Raw genomic sequence first — 20,325 nt, forward strand, 5'->3', positions numbered from 1 at the left:
TCATTCAAATTGTCAGCCAAAGAGTTACTGAACATTTTTATTTTATTTGAGAAAGGTCTTATATTCTCAAAGTCAAGATCAGGCTACATTTACATACAGTAGGCATTAAAACTTGTGATCAAAGTAACTATTTAAAAAGGTATTTCTTCAAACATTCTTAGGTCTCATCAAAAAACATCTGTGTTTATATTTTACAGGACATAGCAGTAGATACTGTTAATCTGTATTAAATTTTCATGTATTACATACAGTATGATCCTTAATTAAGGAATACATTTTCATTCTTCTGAACATTTACTGTAAGGTATTTGAAGATTTTCATAAAATTTAAATAGAAATGTATAAGGTCTTTACAGCATGAAAACTGTTACAGACTCAGAGGCCTGGGTTAGATCAATACCTCAGTCTGTTCAAATAACACAAATTCTAATCCAGTACTTGATTGCAACATGTCAGACAGAGTCCAGCTATCAAGGATCATGTTGGGAACTAGGGACCGTCAAAGTTATGACTTAGTCAAGGCCAGGGTTGATACAGAGACTCCCCTGTCATCTCTGACGTTCCCAGGCTCATCCAAATCCTCTTTTTCTTCTGCAGACAATCCTGGTGGGGGACAGTGGGGTCGGTAAGACATCCCTGCTTGTGCAGTTCGATCAGGGAAAGTTCATTCCTGGCTCCTTCTCGGCAACTGTGGGCATAGGATTCACAGTAAGTGACCATGTGGCTGTGACTCACAGCAGACACTTTGAAAGCAGTGCTCTCCTGCCAGGGACAATCAATGTTCAGAGATAAAGGGCAGCTTTTTACAGTTGAGCTGGTATTTCAAACTGCTGTAGCACCTGTCTTTGGTTTGCAAAAAGGTTTGTGCCAACCTTTTAACAAATTATAGAAAAAATTAAGGTTTCTGGTAAAATTCAAGATAAATTTACTAACTTGTTCTATTTTCGTTTGATTTGTTTATTTTTTGTTTTAGTGATGTTTTACATTAGCCTGTCAGCTGAGAGAACAGGAATAAAAGAACTAAATTATGTGATTTTCCTATACATTACATGAAAAATTGTTGTTTGACTTACTTTAATCTCTTTAGTAAACAAAATCACCTGTACTATAAATGTAGATGAGCTGAACTAAAATTAAGTCACATATTGTTGTTAAAATTGCAATTACAGTGGTCACAGTTCTACATAATATGATATTTAGGTATCCCTTCATCTTATGGGGTACCTTCTGTATAAAACCATGTGTTAGCTACTGTATGTATGAAAGTTATAGTGACACTTAACAAATGATGGACAACCCCTGTATAAACCTCTCTACAACCCCTGTGTGGAGTCAAAGATTATGTAGACAGGAGTTGAGAGGGGTGGGTGTATCGAATAATAGTTGTCTAAATCTAAATTAAAAAACTGCAAAAAACTTTTTTCCCTGGGTGAGTTTGTCAACATGCCTTGGTCCTCATTCATAGGCTGACTTGAAGTTTGTAACAGGTGACACAGATCTAGCTTCTTGGTGATAAAGGATTCAACTGGGCTAGAATTATTTCATTGGCGTTATTGTAGGAAATGATAAACCAAGGTCATTGCTGAGAAGGAAATGTGCCGGGGAGCAAAAGAAACATTTATATTCAAAAGCATAATCCAAGTGGACAGTGCATTAATCAAGACCCAGGTTGCAGGGTTAGTGATCAAAATAGCAGGCAACATTTGTGCTTGCCTAATCTGTCATTCTGCCTGGTAGCCTGCCAGATTTTTGCCTCAGGTCAGTCTGCGTTCTCTCTCTAATTGAGTTTTGCTGTTTTATGGTGTTCCGTGTTCCTGACATACTTGTAAATTCCTCCAAAATAGAAAGGTTGTAAGCAATGATTGAATCTCATCAATCAATCTGCAATTAACATTCAAATTACTACTCAAAATCTCTGAGTTCTGAAATTGTCAGACTGTTTATTTGTTGGTGTTTATTTGGTACATAAGAAATGCAAAAAGAGACGCACGTTATTAAGATCGTTTGCTCTGCTTCCTCATAATTTTTACTCGCAGCCTGCCTATACATTACATTACTGGGTTCAGTTCTAACCTGGGGTACCTTCTGTGTGAAGGTTTCATGTTGTCTCCTTGTTTGTTGGTTGAGTGGGTGGTTTCTTTCTACACTCCAAAGTCATGCTAGCTTAATCAAATCAACTCTGTAAATTGTATGTGTGGGTGGTGCTGCTGACTGCTGTCCAGTGTGTAGTCCATGTCTTGAACCCTCTAGCTGTTGGGTTAAGAGGCTTTGTATATTGGCTGGATAGAAGTTCAACTGTGGTTCTTCAAGGAACAATTGCAGTGCAAATGAAACATCATCTGGAGGAAAATGAGATGCATATTATATTTACAGCTCCCACAACATTGTTCATGGTTGTTTGCCAATTTATGCGTGAGTCTGAAAAACATTATTAAACACAGCTTATTGTACTTCACCATGGAAAAGATAATGAGCCATAAAATAGTATGGGTTATTTTCCTCAAGAATGAAGCAGAGAATAAAACGTACTACAAGAAAATGTAGAGCAGCTCCTTACAAAAACTTATAAAAGTGTTTTGATAATACTAATTTTACTTTTTTGTCTATGAGACATCCAGGGTTAATTACAGGTAGTCTCCTTTTTGGAGATATTTTAAATTAAAACAACTAAATGGTTATAGTTAATTAAACAAATTTGAAAAAAGCCATTTCAGGTTTTGTTCATGAAATTGGCATTTCTGTTTTCATATATACTGTACACAATATTATATGGTTCCCTTTCACAAATGAATAAAACGTGTCGTATGTGTTAATGTGAGTGAAGCAACAACTGAAACCACAGCAGTTTCCCACAGGAACTTTAATGTGTTAAAGATTTTTTTTTTAAGGCAGAAAATTGAGTAATGTTTTTTGTAAGAAAATGAAAAAAAATTAAACCTTTTTGAAATCTTTTGGTAAAAAAAAACATTTTTTCCATGTTTCTTTACAAGGTTGTTATTTTTTCTTTTTTTCCGAGAAATTAAACCATATCTAAAAAGAATCAGTTAGAAAAAGGATGGGTAGATAAATGCAGTGTCACATGAAATTGAATCTGATTGGCTGTTAAGACTGCAATAAACAAGCCTATCAAGAATTAGGGAAGCTTCATTTCTTAGGAAAAATATAGTTTTATCCATCTAAAACTAAGTACATGCTGTATTTAAATAGAAGCAGAAATGTGCCTTGTGTAAAGATCCATTTTTTCTAGATTCAGAAGGTTAAATTTGAAGCCTTCAAGTGATGTTTTACAATACATCATGGGTGTAAAAGAGGTGTAACATTCCTTGAGATTGAGGCTGCTATACAATAGTTCAAAATTATTACACCTTACTCCTATATAAAAGTCAATGCTCAGTTTGAAGACGAAAAGCGCTGTTGCCATACACTGTAGTCTCAGTGTGTATTTAATTCACTTCTGTGGAGAAATCATAGCTCCTGTCTTGGGCTGCTGTACTCTGTGCGCTTTACTATACTTGATACTTGTTCTCTCTCATCTTTTTGGCTCCCTGTGACTGTGGTCTTAGAAATATGATCTCCTATTCTCATTGGAGCAAAGCAAGTTATAATCCACTCTGGGCTTTGCTGTCACAGGAGAGAGAAGGTGCTGGGAGGAAAGTACAGTGATCTTCAGTGCCAGCTGGACACAGTGATCAGACACTTGAGGCTAAGTAGAGTGTAGCAGAAGAAAGGAATAACTCAATTTTCCTCAGAGCAGGAGCTACAGCTAGAAATCAGCACTTCCTCACCAGCCAGTTGATGTGTAATGCCTGGGATTAATTAACAGCATCACGGGCATAGGGATCAAATTCGATTCCAGAACAGATTCATAAATAGCAAAAACATGTGGGTTTGTGTGAGACAACTGTGACTTCAGAAACAAAAATACGAGGCTTCTGACAAACAGTGCAAGCGGGTTTTTCTTAATGATGAGAGGATCATGAAATACATTCCATTTGCAGTTGTGACCTCTTTTAGGTTTCTTCCAGAAACCTCTCGGTACATCAGAATTTCTTGGGGGATTTACCAAGGAGAATGTGATTTGTGAAAAAAATATCCTTTTCTCTTTCTTTTCTTTAGTCATTAGAATGAAAATGGATATGATACAATAATATGTTGTCTAATTTCCCAGAAATTTTGCATCCAAGCAGTTTGTTTTACTTAGTACTTAGCCAGAACAAAACACACCAGCCAGGGTTTGCTCTCTAAGTAGTTCTAATTATACTGTGTGACCCCACTGCTTAGAACGTTCATTTTGAAAATTATGATTTTTACACAGAGACTTAAAAACATTCATACAGGTCATTTAAGCATTTCATTTAAATAAACACAACATTACATAGAAGACATCAATCCATACAAAGTCATTATGCACTCCTACAGTACTCCAGAACGCAGAACCACCAACAATCATCCTAAGCCTCTAGAATTGCACAACACACCTCATTTTTAACACATAACGACTAATTGCATTTGTACATAAGCATAAAATATATATATATATATCCTTATTGTGTAATACACAATACTCCTTTATTGTGAACTCATTTATTGAGTCGTTCGTGAAGATAAAGATAATCCCCAACTACTCTGTGTATCCCTCAGGATAGACGTGCATGAATCAAAGACATGTGGATAGGCCACTTCCTAAAGTCATTTATAATGAATGCATTGCTTTTGTATATATTTAATATATTCATGCTGACACTGATGAGTTATTTATGAGTTTTATACAAAGACAGCATATGACAAACTTCGCAAATATGTATATCTTGTATAATGGGTTGGCATATTTTTGCTACCTCCTTGTGATTAACTGAAATTAATATTGTGCTTTTTGTGGCAGGACCCTCAGGACAGCTGAGAAAAAAAAGTTTCATTTAACGCAATGTGAGTCAAAGAAATAGGAAGGCAATAATGACCATGGAAGAAATTAAATTAATTTGCGAATGGGGCAGGTTTGCACACTACTCATTAAAAATACATTTGTGAAGCCTACGTGTTCTGTGCAGGAAATGGCATGTTGTTCCATAATTGAAGACTTAGAAGGCCTTCTTCCTGTAAAACTCCCTTTCTCAGCTCAAAACAGGCCTTTAGCGCCACACACTTGAAAGTGCAGAAGAATACTTTTTAAAGATGTTGTGCTGCCACCCAGTGGATAGTTATGAGAATGCTGGCAGTGACTGGAGAGGCCCTAAATCAGGAACTGACATAGCTCTTTATAAAGTATTCCTTAGTTATCATTTAACAGAGCAACTTTAATTACAGCCACCTTTGGCTTGTACTGAGAGAGACATTTTTTGGCTTGTACTGAGAGAGACATTTTTTGGTGAGCTGACATAATTTCTTTACAACTTTAGGTTTGTGTTTTATGTAATTCCGCTTGATTTAGTAATCCAAGGTAGTGGCTCCAAATAAATCAGATTTAAGGTAGGATGATAAGGGCACCCTAGATAAATGTTATTGTTCAATAACAAGACAGTCTCCAAGGAGATCTTCTGCAGGATATGTGCAAATTGTTCAGTCTTTCTGGGTAAAGGCATTGGACCAAGAGTGGTGTTCTTGAGGCACTCCTGCGTCTTCTGGTGTTTATTTCAGGTCTTCAGTGAAGGATAATTGATTTCATGCTTCTGAATGAGACATATTCTAAAATTTGCTTTCAGCTCTTAAAATTGTTGAATTGGAATTGCATCAGAACTCTCCTCATTCAACTTTGTTAGCTGAAATGTAACCTACTGCACCTCCATAGATAAAAAAAAACTCTGGGAGTATTTGATACCTAATCATTCTCATCATTGTCTGTTATAAATTGATCACCTATGCAGAGCAGAGTCAAATATAAGTGAGCAAATTCAATATTAACAAGGTGAGCTATGTTTGAAACGACTAGGCTATTTTGAAAATATGGACTGAGTGTCGAAACAGGTAAAACAAAGGTCTAACCAGGCAAGCCATCAAGAAAAAGGCATTGATCAACACCAGTAATTAACAACTCAGTTTGGGGATCAGCCCAGGACCAGGAGTAGGAACCATTCCTCTAGAGGACTGGATTTTAGGACCTAAGTATAATGAAAATAGGTTTTGCACAGCATTTCTTAACTGAAAGGTTAATTTGTTAAAAGCATTCATCTGTTGTGGCAAAAGAATAATGTGCCTAAAAAGTGGACTATACAGTATCTCCACCCACTTCCTGCTGCCAACATAAACCCCCAGCAATTTACAACACACAAGACATTTGGCACATGCTTTGCATGGTGTGGGGTCCCTCTGCAGTAAAGGGGGCTCAGCAGAGGTGAAAACAGCTCCCCAATCAAGAGCTTCTTCTTCAGTCTTCTACATGTGGAGTGACTGGCTGTGGAAGGGCTTTAGGGGCATTTTATAAGTGCCAGGACCTGATAATGAAGGGTATGATATTTATTTGATTCGGGTAATCTTGCCACAACAATGCCTAGATCTTCTTTCCTTGCCCACTGTACTTATTCCTTTTGGTTGATGCTCCAATGCACAAATGGAGAGGAAGGTGGAGTGCAGAGAGCAAGAGGCTTGTTTGCTTTTGCTCTCTTAACAGTATGAGGATGTTATCATGTTATGCTCATTCATCACAGAGTTCATCCATGTGCCCATATGCTAATGCAATATGTATATCATCATATATCAAACGTTTATGAAAAGTTTATTCTTTGTACTGACACAGTTGAATATGTATATGACAGAGAATGAATAAGATAACCTGTTTCTGAGAGAACTAAAATCGCAGGCTGATACTCAGGAATCCTAATGTATAGCAAAGTTGATTTGTTATTAAAAAATATAAAAATTAAATGAGATTCTTCTTCCATGCCCTGCATCTGTAGATCGAAATGAAGCGTTTGGTTATAATATTATTTTTTCTTCTTAATCAGCTGTACAAGGCTTTTAGTATTTTTCCACTACCAAATAAATGCAGCGCTGACAACATACATCAAGAGCGATGTTGTCCTTAAACTGGGCTGTAAATAAGGGTTTTGTTTTAACAGAGGTCAAAGTTCAGATACATTAGGCTGAAGTGAACTTTTTATTTGTCTTAGAAGGCATCACAAAATTCAAACTTCTAACAACAATGACCTGTTTATTTAAGAATAACTGCACCTCTGCTGGAGTTTTTAGGCGTATATAAACCTGCCTATGAGTATCATAATGGCAGATTCAGAAAACATATTGAAAATCCCAATTCCGTTTGTCTTTAGTGTACTAACCCATTTTTTTTTTAATTATTGGAAGCTAGTTAGAAGTAACTAAATTCATCCAGCTTCTGGCGCAACTGTTACTCGGGGCTACGGACGTCTCCTCGTTGTCTCTCCATCGTAGTGGAGTGGGCGCTTTAAGCAGGCGCAGAAGCCAGCCCCTCCTCTCCGTAGCTGCTGTCATTCCTATGGCTCCTCCTCTGTGCGCATCTCCGGGGTTCGCATCACCTGTTCGTGCTGCTTCTCCGTCTCTTTCCCTCGCCTGTTGCGTGCCTAGTGTGTCAGGAACGAACTGGAACTGCTTGCTCTCTGCAACACTTTCAGCACCAGTGCATTCCTATACTATGAGCACGCAGTCCATGCGTAAGGAAAAGACACCTGATGCTGACAGTGTTTTGTAAGTGGCTAAATTCAAAGAAATATGTGACCTAGTGATTTCCGCCTGTTTCCAAAGCTGTCAACTGTAACTAAAAGTTACAAACTCCACGCCAATGCAAGACTGTTGGTTTTCTTCGGTTTTCTGTGGAGTTTACTCCGCGGTTCTGTATTTGCGGATTGGATTTACGCTTTTACTCGCCGAGAACTGCTTGCAAAAAAGCTGATTTGGATTTTGAAAGCACTTAACTAACCGCTGCCAGACTCGCCGATACGAAAACGACAATGGGCCAACTGGCTTTCTGAGTCGAGCAGTCTCAGCCTGCGAAGCGGTACCGTCCAGCTGATAGGTCTTTCCGGTCAGGAGAAAGCCGTTTATTCTGATCTTTTTAGTAATACTCTTCAGTTGATGCCATGCCCACTAACAAGAGCTTAGTACCGAAAAAGGAAGCTACAAACGGGACTTCAAGAAACGTTTTTAATAGATGTGCCTCGACCAACGAGTTGTATGATTTTACTTTCAAGGTGTGTATAGTATTCTTCTTGCTGTAGATCAATGATTATGCTGTCTGCTTCTAATGAGATAGTACTACGTGTGGTATTGGCATATGGTGTATCTAAACTTATTGAGAAGAGATTGTTACAGTTGTCAAACGTCCGAAAGAGATCCAGTTAAAGACTTCTGCACAGAATGATCGCTTTTGCTAGCATCAGAAATGCCAGTAAGGCTTTGGATGATTAAATAATAAAATTGCCTCTCCGTTTCCTTCACAAGATTTGCAAATTGACTGCATGTATTCAGGGTAAAAGTAAGAGTGAAGCTTCCAGGCATTAGTTCATTCTGGACGCGAAGATGAAAATAAAATTTACCTGTCAAATGAAGTCAGTAGACTGCTGTTTAGGACTACAACGAGCAATGACTTGGCAGTGTTGCCGAGTTCTGCGCCACCTTGTATTATTAGCGTTTCTCTCAGTTGTAGAGGATGATATAATAATGTAGTTATAGTATTTGCATCCCTCTCTGGCTTCTTAATAGTAGGGCCTGAATTGTTTCTTAATTACAGGGTTTAATTATGTAGTAGTAAAAATGAGGAAGTATGTTGTAACCGAAGACATGATAGTCCGGTCTTTAGTCTTTGGTATTGGACTCAAGAGAGGAAAATACGACCTAGGAGCTAAATTAACCTCATCGAACTGCCGCCTGCCTATTTGTCGTGGATTCCAAGATACTGTAATTTACATGCGATTTGCGGTGTGCATCTCCCTCCCATGTATAATGTTGTGTCAAATTCAAAACTTTATACTTGTAATGTGCTTCTGGGAACCTTTACCGAACAAATCCCTATAAGATTATTTACCGGAATTAAGATTAAGATTGCAACTGCAACCCCCCGGTGAAAGGGACGTTAATTCGAACACGATTCTCAAGCGCTTTGCAAATATTTGAGGAAGGAGGACTGTTAGGATTTTCTTATCGCTCCTGAGTCTGAACAGGTAAACACGGATGTGCGTCAAGTCAGTATTCACCACAGATCCTGGCTGACTAAAACCATCATTTTTGAAAAGCTGTACACCCATTATAAATTTTATATCTTTATTACTTTCAAAGTAACATTTTGACCTTTTGCAAATGCATGTCCATTTAAAGAGGGGGTAATTCTAGATTAGTTGTCTGTGCAATACTGTTAAAAATTAGTTCATTCCAGCACCAAAAACGTAAGTAGATTTCAAAACTATCCGTTGTCTTCTCATTGTATTTGAAGGGTTTTTACAGAGGGTATTGAAGCACTTCAGTAGTCTGACTAACTACTTTTAAGCCCATTGTGAGTTTTCCCATAATGCCTTGATAATAGGCCTCAGCCTTCACCAAAGACTGAGGGATTAGTTCCCAGCTCATAAAACAGACCTAAAAGTAGTCCAGTCGAGCTACTCTCTGTGCTGTTATGGACTAACTGAGAAAACTAGGTTTGACACTTTTGTGAGCTGAGCTACACCTACTGTAATTCTCCAAATACTGAAGGGAGAGAGAGATTGGTGAATTAACTTGCACTGAGTACTCTAGTGTTCCATTAATGAGGAAAGTTAAAAAGCAGCTAGCACTTACACCACTGTAATGGGTTTGGAAGTAAAAAAGATTTTGCTTAATAACAGAAATCAAAAGACAGCTTTCCAAACTTTTTGTTCTAATGCATACCTTATCTTCATCTTTTCCGACCTTGAATTAACTCCATGTAATTTTCTTCTTCAGTGAAAAAAAGTATTTTCCCCACATACCCTGCCTTCCTTGATTTTTTTTTAAAAGAAATCAAATTTTCTTTCAGAATATGAGGTAAAGAATTTTTGCCTTCAAGCTAAAGGTTTTGAATATTGTATAAATGTGCAGAAATAACAAGAAACTAGTTACTTCTATGAATACTGACTTAAGGTTTCAGTCATGCGAGATATAGTGCTAAGGAGAATAAGTCTAAATTGCTATGCTGAGTATAGAATCTTCTAACTCTCTGCAGGTTTTATAGTTGACGTCCGTAAATTATTGATGGTCATATAAAAAAGAAATCTGTTCTATGGTTCAGGCGCCCTGCTCAGCAGAGTCTCAGCAGTATGAATGCCAAGCCATTTTGTTAAGAGGTGAGAGGTAAGCCTTTGATTGCTTTCATATACCTGCAGACACAGGGACACACATCCACAGGACCAGATGGGAGATGCAATTACCCTTGTTTGCTGAATAATCTGACATTTCTTGCTTGCTGTTGAGTATGGTTCACAAGACAGCCATGCCAGAAATAGGCCACAGACACACAGGGTTTTTATCTGCATGACAACCCTAAATTGCCTGATAATTACTGATCTTTTGTCTATGTGCCAATTTTCTCTGATTTTATTTGAGGACTCGAAAACACAGTGATCCTCTATTTGTACCATGTATCAGAAGAATTATAGATGGCGCCCAAGCAAAGCAGAGCATCACACATTCTGTATAGACTCACCGATCGACATGTCTTGGTTACATATTACAAACTGCAAATTTTCAAGATTCTGAAAATTCCTTATAGATTGATAATCTACAAGGATGACACAGCTGCCCTTCCATTGTGCATGATCGTGAGACAGAGGAGAATCCTTGAAACTACTCTTCTTGTATAAAATATAGGGATCACATTTTGTAAGAACAGAGGAGATTTGTATTACACACGTGTTATAAAATTACACAAACCTGTAATGTTTATTTCCTTGTTGTTTTGCCTCTGGTTATATTTCTCAGTGGAGAGAGAGTAATTTTTAGTGATGGTCACACACACAGTGTTAACAAGCACCTATAGCACTACCTCTCAACACAAGATATCAGTCTTCAGGTGGAAATGTACAGTTTAGTGAGAGAAAGGTGAGGTGCATTTTCAAGTTGTTGGAAAAGGCTCATTCTGAATGCATTTGGCATTATCATGATGGTTAGTTTTAATGACTGGGAGTAAAATTGCTGAATGGTTTGTGTGTCTGGGCTGTTCCTGTTCTGAGATACAGTAGCTGCATCAGTTTCCACCTTAGAGCTTTTTGAAATATGGAAACAATAATGATTTTTTAAAATTATATTGTTGATCATTTCTTTCCTTGTGAACTGCAGTCTGTGAAAATGCTATGAAAATGAGTTTCACACGCTAAAAGTTCTCCTTGACTGAGGGAGGAATTGATTTATTGCAATTCTTGGTTTCAATAGCGTGTATTCTGACACCCATAAAAAGGAATAAGGGAAATTGAAATTGCCAGCTAGGATATAACCATAGTGTATTATTCATATGCAGTACATTTATTTAATTCCAGTTCTCCATTGGTTTTTATCATTTGACTCTGTCTCCTCTCATATACCACAAGTGATGAAGCCATTTCTTGGTGTGATAGATTGTGCTGCTGTTGATGTAGTAGAAGTCTATAATGATTTAGAAAGGAAAGACTCATGGATCTGTTTTGACAAGAAATCTGTTAATATTTTCGTATCAGCTCAATGATGCCATTAGGAGTGATTTTACTTGAATAGCTTCCAGTCTATGGTGTAGATGTTGTGAGCTAAGGACCACTTGTCTGAGGAATATCTCTGACTTTGTGTTGACTATACTACACCTTGACTGAAATGAAAATGCCTTTTCTTTATCAGTGACTTCTATGAACTGTTTTAGGGAATACTTGCACACACATATTATGTGGCAATGCAATGCACTTTGGTATTGCTTCAAATTTCCTTGAGCTTTTCAGTCTTTTTTATTGGATGAAGCTCAGTAGGAGACCTCTGGAGTATTGTATAAATGAATATGACATCCATTTCACAACAAGTTTTATAAATTACACGTTTTCCAAGATATTTCCAGCTCATTACTTTGTTTAGTACATTTGAAACTCTGCATGTACAGTAGGTGCCTTGCTGATTACTTGTTCTTCCTTCTGTGCTTCATTACTATCGCTTGTTCAGAAGAGTGTTGCTCATAAGAACAGTTGGAAGTGAGAGAAGGCCATTTGAACCATCTAGCTTGTTTGATAGTACCTTATTGATCCAAGGATCTCATCCAACCATTTCTTGAAGGAAGCCCAAGTATAGACCTCAGCCACATAGTTGGGTAGCCAGTTCCATTCTCTCAGACCTATTTGGGTTAGGAAGTACATCTCAGATTCTCAAATTTCAATATGCTTCCATGTAGTTTCCTCTTGTGTACTATGATTATCGTTTAACTGTTAATTCTGAAAAAGTCAATGCCACTGAAGATTTTGAATCCTTGTATCAGGTCCCCTCTGAATCAGGTCAAGACTAAAAGGGTTCTGTTCCTGTCAAAGTAACATATTAGGTCCAGTATGTTGCTAAATTCACATGATTTCTGAAAAGTAACATTTTTTATCATATGGTTTTAAAAATGTACACATTATTCTAAATAATGCCTTACTAGTGCATGGCACAATTTTAGCATATCATTCCTTGATTTAAATTCTAATATTTTTGACTATACATCCTAAAATTTTGTTTATTTTATTGCTTTCTCACTTTCCCAAGAAGACATGTACGAATCACTAGTGTAAGCACCTAAGTCTTTTTCAGAATAGCTCTTCTAGCTCAGGGTTTCCCATCTTGCATAGTTTGCTTTTCCTACTTGTATGCACATCCCTGGATCACATCAAAACATGAAGCTGCTTTTATATGTGTTTTCAATATAGGGCCGTTAAACATTGGGTTGCACTGAGAGCTCTTCAGTAATTTTGCAGGTGAAATTATCCAATGCCTTAATATTTTATCATTTGCAACAGCTGTGAAGCCTCATTGTTGGTAGACCTTTGAAGCAATATGTCTCTAGCCAGGCTGTGCATCCCACAGTGTGGAATGCACGCCTCCAGAGTGCTACTGATCACTATGGATGATGGGGTGCTCAGAAAGCCCTGCTCAATCAAAGCTATCTTGCAAGTGTGATTCACTAATGAAAAATCAAAGCCTGTATTTCCTCCTGTCTCCCTAGGACTTTAATCATTGACAGCCTGTAGTTCCAGATAAACTAGCTGTGATTTTACCCCTGGAAAGGAACCAAACAGCTACTGGAAACCTTTAATTTATTTGCATGTCATGAGTGTTTTGTAGAGCCTTGTGACACACAATCCCCAAAGCACTGTTCCACAAGAACAAGAACAGGCCAAAGTCAGAACTCTTGTTTGTATTAATGGACACATTTGGAGCTATGATTAAAAGCAAGCTCTGGGAAAAAGAGGTATTGTGTGCTTGGTTCAGTCATCTTTGCCCTCTCAAAATATTGGGAAATCCTTATGAATTATTTACTTCTGTTGTCTGTAATGTTGTCATCCTCGATTTTCCTTTATACATGGTTGACTGAAAGGTAATAGTTTCTTATATGAAGATATGTATAACTGTTATTTTCCTTTACCTTATTATTCCAGTGTTTGTCTCAGGTTGGCCATATTTCAAGTCCCTCATGCAGAGATAGAAAATTAAAAAACCGCAGCAAAAAAAAAATGAACAGATACGGATGTCAAAACAAATCATGGGTCTCTCTGTGTGTTACAGCAGAAAATGGAATGTCTTTCCACTCTAAAATGGATTTTAACACCAAATAGGAAAGTATATGCTTCCAATGCTTTCTTTCCCCCTTCCACATTGCATAGTAAAATCCTGCAAAATTTCCTATAAGGCTTTTGGGCTACATATTGCTTCAGATGTCAAATGCACAACTATGAGAATCACACAGGGAATTTGCTGTAAGAATTCATTCATGTACTGTATGTGATTACAAATTCAGATTTTTTTGTGTATGGGCACTCTTGGGTGTTCCCAAATGTTAATGTCTATTTTAGAAACAACATCTTTTTTTACATCTTAAGAGCCATAATATGTCATTTTTTGTCTAGACACAAATAGGAACACAAATGTTTCTGTGCGTGTGGATTGTGAGAACGTATCTAGTAGAAGTCAAAATGAAATGTGCTGAGGTAGTCCTATAGCTTCTCACATTACATTTAGGGTGTGACATTAGCTTGTGATGACCGGAAAACGGAAAGTGTCCCCATTGCAATTAATGTACAACAGCGACATGTCTGTCAGTCTCCTGAGTTCTTCATCATCTTTAGTGCACATAAAGCTATAGTTAGGAAGGACTTATTGCTATTCTGTACTGATGCAAAAGAAACTGCATGTGAGAGATGCATATGGACCTATCACTGAAGTTGAGAGTGCTGCACCTCTTGCTCACATTGTGGAGTACACAATACCCCTTTGTGTTGAGTCACAATTAATTATTTAGCTGATTTATCTTTCTTCTCTTGCCTTATGTCCCTTCCCATTTCTGTCAGACTCATCCTTGACAGGTTTCCTTTTGGATGTGAACATGTATGGCTGCAAATGTGTCCCATGTTGCTGGCTTGGAATTGCCTTCTACAACATAGCCAATGCAGCATTATAGAAAGGCCGTCTATAGTTAGGTGTAAAATGTTCATTTGTACAATCACTGGTCAGCCCTGCAAAAACCGATCTCTCCCAGACAATGGGGGGTGCTCTAATCACACTGATAGTGACTTTGGAAACCAGTAATATTTGCTGATGACAGTAGTTTCAGTGGATAGACCTCAGTATACGCGTGAATATAGGTGAATAGTGCTTTTCACAGAGGTGAAATTGAATGAACTGGATATCTGCTTAATTTAAAAAATAATCTGCAGTGCTCTGAAATTCACACAAAAAAGACCTGTGCAGAATCTCTTGAACTGGATGTCTTGATGAAGTAAAAAAAATGACTGTTGTTCACATGCAATGCTTTAGAGGGGATTTCCTTTTTCTAATTTGGTGATCACCGTGTCTTTTGTTATCGTTCAGAATGCAAGTAGCTTTTCCTGGAAACTTAAACCCCTTTTGGCAACATGTTTCAGATCCCTTTCCTTTTACTTTCTCTTTTTGGCTTTGCAAAGAATAGCAAACATACACATACAGTGCCAAACCTAGACTATGTCTATTCATTTTAACCCTATGTTTTCCCCAAGGTATGTTTATTATTTATGAAATTCTCCTGTCTTAACCTTCAGGTTTGAAACTGTTCAGTCTGTTAAAAATATGATGAGTTTCAACAAGGCATGATTTGAATGCTCCCACTAAGACTGCAGTATTAAGTCATTGAACTTTCTGGTTTATAGGCAGTGCTAGAGTGTATTAACTGCAATAAAGGAAGCAGTTTTGCAGATATGCATCAACAGGGGAAATGGCTGATGTCAAGGGATGTTGATAATGGCTTCCAAACAAAAAAGTAAGAAAAAGAAATAACAATTTAAAAACTTACAGAATACTGTCACAGAAAGAGCCCCGTTAAAACACATACAATTAAAATGAAGCACGTGTTTGGACAAATGTAATAATTGTCTTCCCCAAGACCAGAGCTCTTTGAGTCGTATGTTTTGGTGTAACAGAAACCCCTTGCCTTTGAGGAAGAATATGCTTACAGATCCCAACAATCAGGAAGGATAATTATTATTGCTTTAAAAGCAGACAGATGGTAATTGGCGCTTGATTAACCAGTAAATACTGTCGCACAGCACACTTGCTCAATAATTACATGAGGAGCATTGTGATAGGCATGCCAGCTGTCATTAATAAAAGTCTAAGCTTTCTGTAAAGATCCAAATTAACACCCTAAGGAACTAAGGAACTGGCCTGGTCTTTTACAGAGGGGCCAGATGGGCTGTGAGATGGAGGTTGGGGAGGGAGGATGGAGAAAGGCATTGTTACAGTGCGTTAATAATAATAATAATGAACTTGAACTTTGAACTTGAACATGAACTTTATTGCCATATGTAACCGGTACTGGTACAATGGAATACTTACTTACAGAAAGTCTCTCGATTGTAAAACAAGTGTAAAAAACAAAACAAAGTGCAAACAGTGCATCAAGACAATATACAAACAAACAATAGACAATTATTATTATAGATAATTATTATAGAGAATAATAATAATAATAATAATAATAATAATAATAATAATAATAATACATAAAATTCACTTTATTTATGGGCTGTTTTAACTAGCCTTTAGCTTACCATTGGAGAGCCATGTGACATCTGGATGAGATTAATGGTTCCAGCTTTGCTCAGGAATGAACACGTAGTACTGTACATTATGGACTGACAATAAGAATGAACTGGCCATTTACCTTTTTAGACAGAACAGATATGCAGGAAAAGAAATTGCTGACGCTTGGAACTCTGGCACTGCATAGCTGTGTGGTGATTTCCTCCTCCTCCCAACATAAAATATTCAGCAGAGTTGTTCTGGAAGGGATTTGGGGGGTTTTGCTCTGATGTCGGCACTCAAGGCCTAACGATTTCTCGCCCTCACACCACTACAGGTGATGTTGCTGGGAGACTCGGGAGTCGGGAAGACCTGCTTCCTGGTCCGGTTTAAGGACGGGGCCTTTCTCGCCGGCAGTTTCATAGCCACCGTGGGAATAGACTTTAGGGTGAGAGGAACCAGCTTCCGGAACTGCCTCTCCCATCTCACCCTTCTCTCGTTGTCTGCTGTCACTTCTCTGTATTTTCCCCTCCAAACACCGAGCTCTGTCCCATAGTGGTAGAAACACAAAAGTGCAATAACACTTGGGTGAATACGCCATGAAACTGGAACTGGGGCAGCTCCTCTCAACAAGTCCTGCAAACTGCAGCCATATAACAGCTTAGAATCAACAGGCAAAATCTTCACCAACAGGAGTTCTCTTTTGTGAGTGCTCTGTTTTCTTATCAGTAGTCAGTGTTTTGCCCTTTGTAATATTTTTAGGAATACCTTACACTGTCTTTTTGCAACATATTTTTCAAGGGAGAAACATGGCCACATTTAACAACACTACGATAATCTTCCCCTCAAATAATGTTCTGCTAATGATGAAACCTGAGAGGGTACGTTAGATGAATGTGCAAATGTTAATGACGCCTCAGTCATCAAAACTGAACACACAGGAAGGAGCTCAGTCTGGTTAACAATTTGACTTTGCATTTCCATCTGTAAAAGGTGCATAATAAGACAAGCTCAGCTTTTAACTTTTAGTAACATCACAGTGACATTTTAATGGCTTTTAAAATGATGCTAATGACTTCTAAAGAGTAAGCTTTGTGACTCACACTTCCATGTATGTTAGCAGGGTTTTTAAAAATTGTGCTTTTTCCCCTTTTCCTCCTCCTTTCTTTGGTAATACTGAGGGATCTTTCAGGAGACTAATTTTCCAGTTCACAAATGGAAAGCAGCCAGTTGTACAAGTGACCAGAAGTCGGTCTGTTCACCTGTCATTTTAATCTTTGCTGTGGAGAGTGGATTTATTCCAGTGGCCAGTTGACATTTTATCAGAAGGTTGGTGATATTCATGAATTTGCCAGATTTTAATTGCACTGTTAAAATATCGGTCAACCAACTGAAATGTCAATGCTTCTAAGATGACAGTACTAGACAGTACAATGATCTGGTGCATTAACCTCTAAAGGGTTAATGAACAGTGTGGTTCATGCAGTAGCTGTTTTCTCATAACTCATTTTCACAAATACGTTAAACTTTGCTTCTGCTTGGTCAAAGTATCATGAGACCACTTTTTCTGCAGAAGTGTTCAGTTACTACTATTTGATCCCATTTGCATTCTGGTCAGCAGTGCAGTTTAAGGAAAGTGTTAAAAAAAATCCACAATAAGTTAAGATGTGTTAATAACTCTCCTTATCTCCCTTCCTGCAGTCATTATCATATTTTCTCAGCAGTAATGTCCGATAAAACCTGTTGCTTGCGGACTTCTGTAAATTTGGACAGTCAAATAAGACTTTTCTTTTTTGTGTCTTTCTTTTGGTGTCAAATCTGAAAAAAAGGTTCTCAGACTTTCACCTCACTTTCTAAGATGCCGAACTTTATTGCTTAAAGCTTTATTTAAAAAAAGTTTTTGATGCACATTAAGAAGTCCATTCTACTTTTCTTTGGCTGGCCTCAGTTGATGATCCCGTTTCTACAAAGGGGTCCACATCAAAACAAGAATGTGATCATACTGAGCGCTGTGTGACATTTTCCCTCCTCCAGCCCCACTTTATGTAAACAGCTGTGTTGGAGTGACCTAATTGCCATAGTTACATGGAGCGCTGAGTGATGCCACAGAAGGCGAGAGGGGGCTTAAGAGCTCCATTAAGACAGGAAATGGCTAGCTGTTTGTGCCATGCCACTCTCAGCGTGCAAACTTCCTGAAACCCACTGGCAAATGATTAAGTATAGTGACTGTGGCTCAGACCAACTTATGGGATGTTGTGCCATCGTAACAGCTGTGTGTTTATTTAAAGCGCTTTAATTAAAGCAGTGACTGAAATATAAGCCAATGACAGAAGAAATGTACATGATAATATGATTTTTTAGGCGTGTCTGTGAGAGGGAACACAGTGTAAAACAGAGCCATAAGTCTTTTCCATTGAAAATGATTTTTTTTTCTCGAAGGAAAAAGGCGTTTCTTGTACTCTAAAATCAGTAGGGTGCTTTGAGACAGGACATGAGTTTAATTTTTCCCTTAAATAAAAATAAATTAATTCTAAATTAAAGGTTGCGTGCTTGCTGTGCTTTGATTATGAATTGAGCAAGCGTGCAATTCTTATTAGTGGTTTGATAATCCTGTCACAGACGAGATCAAGTTAGCAGCTGAACTGTATGACGGATTTGATCTTGAGCATGCCATTTTATGAAATGCAAAATAGACACATCTTTTTTGTATTGTAATGATTTATTATAATCATTACCTTTTTTTACTTGCACATATTTTAATGTTGGTATTTGTTTTCTGGTAATAAAGTCATTCTAATTTGCACTCTATCCTATTGTCATGCAGTACCTGGTAATTAAACAACATTATGCAGTTTACGAAGGTGTAATGCCTAAATGTCATGCTAATTTCTCTCAGCATAAATGTAATTTGAAGTTCCTGTCTTGTTTTACATGTTCCAGGCATTATGAAGTCTGAAATTCGCCCTAGTTTTCAGTGATAAATGTTACAAACTTTAATTTACTTCCATGGAGGATGTGCACACGTGTTTCTAAAAGTTATGAGCACTACACACAACATAAAGATAACATCCTCTCATTGTGACAAAGTGCTGTAAATAATAGAAAACGTAATCATATTAACGTCATTTTTTTATTTCAGTGTACTCTGCATATACTGCATTGACATACCATACATATTCTGGGTTATAATGTATTTTCCTTAGTTATTTAATACTAGATTTGTGCCATGAAATATTTCCCTTTTTCCACAAAAAATGCTCTGCCTCCTCCAGAACCTCGGTAATTCTTAATGCTATTAAGGGAATTTATTTCACATAACAAGGTTATTCTATTTCTGGCTCATCTCTGTTTCATTCACTTGGTCTCTCATTCTTGAAGGGTACAGGCTGTATAGGAGCAGATACCTACACTTTGGAAAAAGATGAAACCCGTTGCTGTGGCAACAAGTGTGTGGGCCCCAGATGCTGCTTCTGTAAAGACATGATTGACGTTCTCTGAGATCAAAATCTGGTTTTTGAAGAGAAGAAATCATCTGTTTTGAAAAATCCTTAATTAGCAAGTGACCTATTTTCGTTAAAAAGAAGAGGGCATCATTGGGATATTTTTTTCCTTACACAAGCTCATAGCAGTGAAAGTCACAGCAAAGTGGCGGAAAGCTTTAATAAACCACAAGGCGTGAAAACAAATTGTACAAATTTTAAAGCATGGTAAATGTACTGTCTTTGCAGAAGAAAAATCTGGAATTTTTCTTCTGTCAAACTTTCAGAAATTGTTGTTTCTTGTACTGTATACCCAGTTCTCTGCAAGCCTTGTAGGGAAGGTACTGCAACCATTTTCTCTGATGTCTGCTCAGATACCTCCATCCATATTAATTCTTTCTTTGTTGTTCGGAAGGAAAGAACTAGTGTTTACTGCTTGAGAATTTAGAATACAGCATTAATTAAAATCTCCACAGCTTTCCTTCAAACCCTGGAGCAAAATTTATCAAGTTGTTGAACAGGATGCATGCTAGTGAGTGCCACTGTGATAAGAAATCATTGAGAACAGATGTTTGTATCAGATACAGCGAGGTTGACATTGACTCAAGCTCCTGTCATCATCCTGTTTGCAGATACACAAGGTACGTAGACAGCAGCTCATCGACCGTGCTTTATG

General features: G+C 37.6%; 1 protein-coding gene across 3 annotated transcripts in view; it reads left to right on the forward strand.

Moving 5' to 3' along the window:
- LOC148652550 (ras-related protein Rab-37) overlaps positions 1-20,325 on the forward strand; it is a 55,067-nt gene that overhangs the window by 16,231 nt on the left and 18,511 nt on the right. The window contains exons 2-3 of one of the 3 annotated variants that reach the window (XM_088599428.1): positions 598-708; positions 16,508-16,618. In XM_088599428.1, the coding sequence (XP_088455554.1) occupies positions 598-708; positions 16,508-16,618 (222 nt within the window). Of the gene's footprint in view, positions 1-597; positions 709-7,460; positions 8,160-16,507; positions 16,619-20,325 lie in introns of those variants that run through there. The other 2 variants (XM_088599431.1, XM_088599430.1) reach the window with 2 other exon arrangements.

This window comes from Lepisosteus platostomus, chromosome 11 (genome assembly GCF_059453375.1).
Source record: "Lepisosteus platostomus isolate fLepPlt1 chromosome 11, fLepPlt1.hap1, whole genome shotgun sequence".
Taxonomy (NCBI): Eukaryota; Metazoa; Chordata; class Actinopteri; order Semionotiformes; family Lepisosteidae; genus Lepisosteus; species Lepisosteus platostomus.